The 10,154-nt window shown below is 42.0% G+C and overlaps 1 protein-coding gene across 1 annotated transcript in view; it reads left to right on the forward strand.

Annotated features, from left to right (window-relative positions):
- slc36a1 (solute carrier family 36 member 1) overlaps positions 1-6,641 on the forward strand; it is a 31,679-nt gene extending 25,038 nt beyond the window's left edge. The window contains exon 12 of the mRNA XM_044040421.1: positions 6,281-6,641. Coding sequence (XP_043896356.1) covers positions 6,281-6,555 — 275 coding nt within the window. The 3' untranslated portion in view covers positions 6,556-6,641. The remainder of the gene's footprint in view (positions 1-6,280) is intronic.
- The last annotated feature ends 3,513 nt before the right edge of the window (positions 6,642-10,154 follow it).

Below are 10,154 nucleotides of genomic sequence, written 5' to 3' on the forward strand. Positions count from 1 at the left end.
GTTAGAGGACGGAGAAGGAATAGATTAGAGAGAACGGATCACTCCGACAAGAAACCGTTGTTTTAGAGGATTTGGTTTTTTTTCCCTTTAACTTTCATTGCCGTCACTCGCCCACTCACCGAACCAGTAGAGAGCTCACTGAAGTTTTGTTGTTGCTTGTAATGACGGTGTCTGTCATCTCGTGTTTATATGCTTTTGTCCAAGGCTTAGAGTTTAGTTGCACTTAGGGGACATTTTTTGTTCAAATGAAAACAACGTGAAAGGAGAGTTCTTCTTGAAATAATTTCTTTGTCATTTGTAGTTTCAATTAAAATAGTAAAAAAAAAAAATAGTTTGGTCTGAGAAATTGAGACACTTTATTTATTTTTTAAGCCATATTGGCCAGTCCTAGTGGTTAATGCGGTCTCGCAGCGAGAAGGTCACTGGTTTGGATCCCACTATATACATTTTAGTACAGAAATTTCAAAATGCAAAACAAAAGCAAATACCTAACACTGAGCAAACATACTTGAGTCCACCCAACCCTAACCCTAACCACCATACAGGTCCAAAAAACATGGGCATGATCCACCCAGGGCCTTTCTGTGAGGAGTTTGCATGTTCAGGGTTCTCCTGCTTCCTCCCACAGTCCAAAAACATGCAAAACTGGGGATTAAGTTGATTGCACTTGAAATTGGCAGTATGTGTGAGTCTGAGAGTGAATGTTTTTTTGGTGGACTGAGGTGGACTGGTGACCCTCATTTGGAGGGAAAAGTTGTACAAATGTCTTTGAATGCAGTCTAGGCATTTTAGACCTTCCAGATCTTTAGGGGTGGAGCTTTGAAGGAGGTCTGACAGGATAGGTTGGAATTATTTGGACGCCCGTGGCCTGTGCACAGAGAAGTGTCAAGTGCTTCTGAACTGCAGTTATTCAAAGAAAGAGTGAAAGTCATTAACCCAGAACAGTCTACCTTTTTTGAACTCATGAGGGAAATGAGGCGGGGTTTTTTATGGCAGTGCCAAAGCAACTAAAACATTGGAGTCATTTTAGACAAAATGGCAGAGGAGGCTCATTTGATGCCAAATTAATTATCATTAGAGATAATGACTGCTGAGCTCAATGGTATTTCTTGCTCGCAATAATTATGTTATATCCGAAAAATGTAAATCACCGTGTTTCAGAGGTTTATTACCTTTTCTTTTCAGCATTGTGGTTTATAGTTTCGTCATTGACCGCAGGTTAGACTGACAAATAGGCTGCACTTGACCACCTCTAAACCCCAACGCTTCATCCCACAAGCTTCGCCAATAATTCTGCAAAGCACCTTGTCCAAGGAAATGAAATAAGTTCTTTGTAAGAGACATTTAGTCCACAGCAAGGACCTCATTATTACAGGATGCATACAAGAGGAAAATAATCACCTCGGGCAAAGTCATTCTGCTCGCTCCACAAACTTCTGTCACGATGGATTTGCTGAGCAGCGTTAGATCTTTAATTGCAATTATTTCCCTATTCCAATTAAAGGGTAAAAAGTTAAAGCTATAAGGTAAAGACACAAATAAAGACAAAAAAATATTGAAAAAATAGGAGTTGAGATGCACACAAATGGAATTTAAAAGACCAAAATAAAACAAAATTAAATGGAAAAAAAGAATATGACTATCAATAAGCTAATCACTATTATGGTGTAGCTATAGCTCAGTGTGGGATTCAAACAGGTTTTCATTTAATTAATGGTGATGTTCTCAAATGTCTTGTTTTGTCGACAAACCAAACATTATTTGAGTTTTAATGGAGATTTTGTTCATAATAATAATAATAATAATAGATTGCTTATTGAAAAGCTAATGCCCTGTGACTAAAACATGGATGTCACAAGAATAAAAAAAGGATTTTAGTCACTTACAAAATGTTCACCAAGTAAAATCGACTCATGGCTCCAGTCTTTCTTCCCATTTAACAGCCCTTTTTCTGACGGGAAACTTACGGTTGTGTCACTTTGTCAAGTTCTCCCTCCCTGCACGCGAGTGACATTCATTAAATGGTCGTGACTTGTCTTCTGGTTAAATTGACCACAGAGCGTGATGTGTTGGGATCCCTGTTGCTGGTCATTATGTTGGTGAATCCCTGACCTTTATAGTTTATTGCGTTTAGGCTCCGTTTCCTGAGGGGAGAGGTTGTCAGAACTGGTGTGAGCTCTCGTTCTGCTGTGATACCGCGGCTTCAGACATTGACGTTTATATAATAATGTAAGCGTCAGTCTGATTGTTTTATTTGAGAGTGTTGGGGAAGTTGTTCTTGGCTCCACGCTGATCAGCTCCACTCCTTGCTAATTAACATTAGCATATGATGCAGACCCTGACTTGTTGTTGGTCTCGGTGAAGGCGTCTTGGGAGCGCGCCAACGGGACTGAGCTTCCCATCGTCTTTAATGAGCAGCAGATCAGGCAGCTTTGGGTGCAACAGATGAACGTTGGCCTCCAGTTGCAGGAGCTGGAAGCAGCCGGGTCCTGTGGTCCCTTCCTTTGTGGTGTTTGCTCGCGGCAAGGTGAAGGCAGTGTTTGGTACGTCCCAGTTGACTGTGGATGATCTGTTCCAGTCTTTGATGCCTCCTCAGAGCAGTCCCTGCTTCCATGTTTGACTCCACCCAGCCGAGAAGCTGTTTCTCCCAGCAGATATAAAAGTTTTTTTATTTCTTTTAAAGGAAATTTTTAGGTTCACAAGCTTCCCACTTCTCTCATTTTCTTCTTCTGGTTGCTTTTTTTGACAGAGACTGCCTGACTTGTGCGAAAGGTTTTGGGATACTTTTGGTTTTGCGATACTACCAAAGTATTGCTGGAAGCAGCTCCCGAATTGTTGGTCTTTCAATTAATTGATTCCTTGCTAAATGAAGAACATGAGTTAAAGCTGTAGAACATGAGTTAAATTAACAATCTATACAGTTAAGCTTGACCAGGAGCTCAGGTGCAATTTGATTTTGATTTTCATTTAGAATCTATAAAGAGGTTAAATTGGGTTTCTATTAAACGCTGACGTACAACAAATATCAGCCAATATAAGTACACCTAATTGGTCATAGAGTACGTGAACAGCAAGGATGTCTGGATCAAGGTTCTCAAATGTGCTGTGAACTATACTATAATCAAGATGAATATTCAATGTGCGTTTTCATGGCTTTTGTCATTTCACAAACACTCAAAACTCTGCCGGTGCCTTTATCTGACCTTCACGTCACTCGGCGGGGATTGCAAAAAGCACTCTAAATTTTCAAGTTTGCATGATAAAACCATCATCATCATGATTTCCCTCACATTTTTCTACCTCTTCAACATCTCTGTCGTTCTCTGAAGGAGCGTCTGGCCGTGTGAAGTGCTCTCTGGCATTCCAATCAGGTCTACTAGCGGAGGAGAGCCCAGTATTTTCTTTGCCTTTGTTTTTGACAGTCGGAGATGGTGAGGCCGAATTAGTGTGCTCTCCGTGTTCCATCCCCGGCCCTTTGAAGGAGCCTGATTGTGCACATTCTGCCGTCCTCTCGAGGGGACGGCAGCCGGGGCTTTTAGCTCAAGCCCTGTGGTTCATTTGCTATGAAAGCTCAGCGTTCTCTGTGCGTTAGCGGCACGGCGCGGCTCCTCCACCACCACCTTCCTCCTTCATGGCCTTGTTTGATGCCTCAAATGCAGTTTGAAGAGCATCCTTCAATAGCAAGAGAGTTTTCTCAGAGGTGAAGAGGGTTTACTCCCTGGGAGTGCGGTGGGGAGGCGCTCTCTCGTGTTTCCTGTCACATGAAAGCTCAACCTTGCCGTCACCCCCTTAGGTTAATTTGACTGACTTTAGTGAGTGAAAAGCAATTGATTGTGTTTCATCAGCAGGTAGTTACAGGTGTCCGACATGCAGGGAGAAACGGAGCGTCCAATGCGTCCGCTCTGGGTCTGTGTGTAAGAAATCAAACCACACAGTTTTCAGGATTTGATCAGAACCAACACTGATGCAGGTACTGCTTAGTGATATCGACTCTTATTGATCCTGCGCTGTAATACGGGGGCTGAAGATGGATGGCCTGAAGGCAGATGTAGGTGGTGGAATTTGTACTGACTTTAGTGGCTGCTGCTTGACTGATTTTTTTTTTAGGTTTGCATTACGTAGCAACACATTTATGGCCATATCTGAAACACATAACATTATTTTGAATTGGTAGAACAAATCATGTCGAGTAGATTTTTGGGAAAAATAATTAAAACTCGATTTTATGAATTTTATTTAAAACATTCGCACGTGATACTTAAATGAAAGTTCGGGAAAATTCAGCAGGTTTGACCCAGACTTTGGGAATCACTTAATGATATTTTCACTTCATGTCTACATCTCTTCCCATGATGACCTTAGTTGTAGTGCAGCTTCAAATGTGACATAAATATTGATAATAACACCATTTAACCAGTGAGGAACCGTCACTGCTTTAGTTAGCGTTCTAAATACCCATCTATAGCGTTCGTTTTCAGCAAAAACAGAAATGAAGCACACCTCAGTTCACAATCACAGCTGCCTCACACAGTTTATGTCCATCTCCAAGAAACAAGTGAAGGTGACTCTTGTCCCTGGCGGCTTCAACTGCACGGTCACCAGTTCCAACATGTGAAAAACAGGCCCCTCAATCACAGCTTTATTTCTCACAGTCTCTGCCCTCTCTGTCACTTTTCTCTCTCCTCCTCCTCTTCCCATCAAATTGCCATCTCTGTGGCCTTATGTGTGATTCACATTATTCCTCTTTTTTCGGTCTTTATAAACCTTTTATCTACCACGGTTCAGAATTTCCTTCCACTCCCGCGCAGCGGAGAAGATGAAAAATGGTCTCCTCTCCACTTCTTCTACCCTTGCTTTCATCATCCTCGCTATTCTATTACACATGATCGCTCCGGTGTGACAGCTAGGTGACAAGAGGTGGAATATGATTGAAATAGTAAATCACCAACATGAAAAGGAACCAGCAGTAACATGGGTGAGGGTCACTGAGTTCAGGGGTCTTGAAGCCGTCCATCGCCTCGGTAACCTCGCACGTTGAGTCTTAAATGTTTTTTATGAGGGTTTGGGTTTTGTTTTTCAGGTAAAATCTTTCCTACAAATTAAAATCCTTACTTAATACACCAATTGTATCAGCCCCAATTTAAACACCAACAATTCTATTAAATCTGACTTTTTCACTGATATTTCTATCAAACCTGACTTTAAACGCTGACAATTCTATCAAACCTGACTTTAAACGCAGAATATTCTATCAAACCTGACTTTAAACACAGAATATTCAATCAAACCTGACTTTAAACGCACAATATTCTATAAAACCTGACTTTAAACGCAGAATATTCTATAAAACCTGACTTTAAACGCAGACAATTCTATCAAACCTGACTTTAAGCGCTTCAACCTTCTATCAAGCCTATTTAAAAGAATATTCTATCAAACCTGACTTTAAACGCAGAATATTCTATCAAACTGACTTTTAAGTAAGATATTCTATAAAACCTGACTTTTGGCATGAACTATTATCAAACCTGACTTTAAGCATGAACAATTCTATCAAACCTGACTTTAAAAAGCGCCAGACAATTCTATCAGAAGCCTGACTTTAAAAGCATGAGAATATTCTATGAGGCGATTTAAAACGCAGCATTTCTATTAAATCTGACTTTTTCACTGATATTACTATCAAACCTGACTTTAAATGCAGACAATTCTATCAAATCTGACTTTAAAAACAGACAATTCTATAAAACCTGACTTTAAACGCAGAATATTCTATGAAACCTGAATTTAAACACCAACATTTCTATTAAATCTGACTTTTTCACTGATATTTCTATCAAACCTGACTTTAAATGCAGACGATTCTATCAAATCTGACTTTAAAAACAGACAATTCTATCAAACCTGACTTTAAACGCAGAATATTCTATGAAACCTGACTTTAAAGTCAGGTTTGATAGAATTGTCTGCGTTTAAACACAGAATATTCTATCAAACCTGACTTTAAACGCAGAATATTCTATCAAACCTGACTTTAAACGCAGAATATTCTATCAAACCTGACTTTAAATGCAGACAATTCTATCAAACCTGAATTGAAACGCCAACATTTCAATTAAACCCGACTTTTTCACCGATATTTCTATCAAACCCGACTTAAAACGCCAACAATTCTATCAACCCTTTTAAATGTGGGACAATCGAGATTCCACTGCCTCTCACTGTGTCCTCTCTCTCCCTCTGTCTGTGTGTGCGTGTGTGTGTGCCTTTCGTCCACCAGGTGGCCTCGCCATCCTGATACCGGAGCTGGACCTCGTCATCTCGTTGGTGGGCTCGGTCAGCAGCAGTTTCCTGGCGCTGATCTTCCCGCCGCTCCTCGAGCTCGTCGCCTTCCACGCAGAGGGCCTGTCGCCGCTGGTGACCATCAAGAACGTGGTCATCAGCGTGGTGGGGCTGGTCGGCTTCCTCACAGGGACGTACATCGCCATCGTGGAGATCATCGCCCGCAACGCGCTCAAACACGGGGACGCGTCCTCGTCGTACCTGGTGCAGTGATGGCGACGCAGAGACTCTTTGGCAGGTGGGACTGACTCACCCGGGGACACTTACGAACAATTCTAGGACACATTATAATGTTTTAGTCTCTAGGAAACAAACTTAGACTAAGGTTATCATGTAAAACTTAAACAGAAAACTCTCCAAACGGAGGAAAACACGGCTAATGATTGGTGATCCTTCACTAACTAAGAATGGGATCAAAAACAAAACGCAATCTAAATGATTGGATCTAACTAGTAAAATGTAAGTCACAATCCTAGTGATTGGAGTTCCTAAAAGGCTGTGAAAATTAACAACAAAAAATCTCTCCCAAGGAGGAAAACAAAAGGGGCTATAAATCTGAACTAAGGTATCAGCTAACAGGCTATGATAAGAAAACTTACAAAATAAAGCGTCGCTCACAAAGAGGATCAAAAACTTGAGGGTTCTGTGGCTGTGACGAGGAGCTCGGGTGATCAGGCATGGGCGAAAACACACTGGTGCTGACACAGGGGAGCAGAGAGTTTTTAAAGTCCACATGGCTTAATTGTCAGCAGGTGTGTGTAATCAGGGCCGGCAGGCCGGCAGAGAAGGGGGCGGGGCAAAACTGCTGGAGTGACACGGACTAGTGCCGTACCAGGAGGCGCTACAGTGGTGAGAGGAGTGTTGAGGATTTCTGATGATGACATCAAATTAAGGATGTGCCGATCCGCTTCGCAGAGCCCAGGAAAACAATACAACACTATTTTCTCAGCAGTGGCTGAACTGTTTGTTCTGAAACTTTAGGGTTTCATAATAATGACACAGATACACATACACAAACGCAGCGTTAATTGGAGCTTCCGGTCTATGTCGCCTTTAATGAATTGCATCGTTGATTGTTGGTGGCGCCGGCGGTGATGTGCGTATTTTCCGCCGCCGTGTCTCGCCTTGTGTGAAGTGTACAGCTGATTTCCTTCACTGTTTGAGTTGATTTATGCTGGCTGTGTGGTAGTGAAAAATGTTATTTAGTAACTTGATTGTTTGCCGAGCGCCGATATGTGCGCCATTTGGGAGCGCTCGTTTTCCATGACTGCTTAGTCAGTGGAGGGCGGGGTTAGATGATGCACCTCGTATTTATGTGATGCGTTCATTTAACAGATACACAATAGATTATTATGTATAGCTATGTTTACCATTCATGTGAAGAAATGCAGGAAATTATTTGGGCAGAGAGTGATGCTGTTTCTTCTTGTTTATTGTTTCAGAACTGTGTGTGTGTGAGTGTGTATACGTACACACTTGTGTCAAAATAAAGCCCACTGCATAGAAGTGATGCCGGTCCCTCTCTCCTTCTTGTGTCCTGACCGACACACCATCTTGGACGCTGGTCACTGGAGTGGGTGTGGGTGAGCAGACGGGAGGCAGCGTTCTGGATATATTGTAGTTTTTGAAGGTGAGTGGAGGGGAGAACGTAGAGGAGGCTATTGCAGTAGTCGAGTCTGGAGGTAATGAAGGCGTGGATGAGGATTTCTGCAGTGGATTGTGAAAGGCAGGGATGGAGACGGGCAATATTGTGGAGGTGGAAAAATGGGGTTTGAATGAGAGGGTGGAGTTCAGTATAACGCCGAGATTGCATACAGAGAGTGACTGAGTGGCCATCGATGGTGAGGGGGATGTTCTGGGCCAATGGGAGGAGAGCCTTGGGTCCGGTGAAGATGAGTTCTGTTTTGTTGCTGTTGAGTTTGAGGAAATTGTGGTCCATCCAGGTTTTAATGCCATAGAGGCAGTGTGTGATGGTGGAGAGAATGACTGGGGTGATGGATTTGGTGGATATGTACACCTGGGTGTCGTCGGCATAACAGTGAAAATGAAGTCCATGATGACGGATGATATGACCAAGGGGAAGCTTGTAGATGATGAAGAGGAGGGGGCCGAGCACCAAACCTTGGGGAACACCAGTGGAGACAGGGAAGGTATTTGATTTGAAGTTGTTTATGGAAACGTAATGATGGCGGTCGGAGAGGTAGGAGGAGAACCAGGAGAGTGCTGTGCCGGAGATGCCAATGGTTTGGAGACGGTGGAGGAGGATGATGTGGTCTATGGTGTCGAATGCTGCACTGAGGTTGAGGAGGAGGAGGATGGAGAGTGAACCAGAATCGGCGGAAAGGAGGAGGTCGTTGGTGACTTTTAGGAGGGCTGTTTCAGTACTGTGATGGGGACGAAAACTGGATTGGAATGTTTCAAACAGTTCGTAGTTGATGCAGGCTTTCAGGAGGGGAGCTGGGATGGGGTCCAGGTGGCAGGTGTTTTGTAATAAAATAGAAGTTACCAAATCATGCTACAACTTCCCAACTTGCCAAATGTACGCAAATACTGTGATGTATAACTAAATATGTTTTGATTGAGATAGCAAAATATATTATGGAAGAATGTTTTAACCAACCTCTACATCTTAAGGGGTGCAAATGGTCCATAGCAAACTGAGCATTTTTCCAATGAGCACACCTCTTCTTGCACAAACTTGTGTGTCTTGCATGCTAAAAATTATACGAAAAAAGAAATAAATACAATTAAATTAAAAGTTAATTGTGCTCTTGAAGATTTGGACAGTAACTGCAATTTAAATATTATCTTACTGTAGTGTTATGCAAAAGATTCGCTGTCACTCTGCGATCCTCTTTAGATCCACTTTATTGACTTATGGTCACATAACACAGGACTGACTGACAAGTTGTATAACAATTTATTCATACATACAATTTATTTTGACGTAAACATAATTTCAGGTGGATGTTATCAGTTATTATAGTATCTATTTTCAGAAGATGTAATTTCATTTATAGTAGTGAATGTATATGGAGACTATGCAACTAGTGAGTAACACCAAAAAAGAGGAATGCAGATAAGTAATTCAGATCCTGATCTGTGTGGTTTAATGATTTGTCGATCTGTTGGTAATGCCTCGGGGCTCCATTAGGGGGATCGCGCTCCTCTTCCTCATTCAATACAGACGAGTGAAGGAAAGAGCTGCGTGTGTGTTTTCCTCATCCTTCTCCCGTTACTATTCCCCTCTTTAAGGTAATTACCGTTTGCAAAGCACTGCATACTTATGAACACATGTTGATTGTATTTTTCTAAACGTTACTCTGGTTTAAAATGCATGGAAAAGACGTTTTTGTTGGACTTATTTGTTGTTTAGTTTCTTGCTAACTCAGACGTGTAAGCTCGTAGCCTTATAACCCGTCGCCACGCTGTAGAGTCTGAATGTTGACATTGGTGTTTGAGTGTGTGACTATTTCATTTCATTTTCTCATTCATTTAATTTTCTCATTCATTTTTCTCTCTGTGAAAATCAGTTAAAAAGACATAGGGACAGCACCGCTGATTGCCAGCGGCAAGCGGCGAGCTGCCTAAACTGGCGCTGTATGTGTGGGTGTGTGTTTGCCTGTGTCTCAATTGCATATAAAGGGACCATGCACAAAACAGAGCGTTCTGAAAGGGGCGGGTTTAGCAGGGTTATTGAACTGCTATGATGCTTCATCCTTATTTTGACCAATGCATGTCACTGACATGTTCATTAGGACACCAGGGAACTATTTTAAATGGGGAAATAGGGTATAATATGTCCCCTTTAA

This window comes from Solea senegalensis, linkage group LG12, assembly GCF_019176455.1.
Source record: "Solea senegalensis isolate Sse05_10M linkage group LG12, IFAPA_SoseM_1, whole genome shotgun sequence".
NCBI lineage: Eukaryota > Metazoa > Chordata > Actinopteri > Pleuronectiformes > Soleidae > Solea > Solea senegalensis.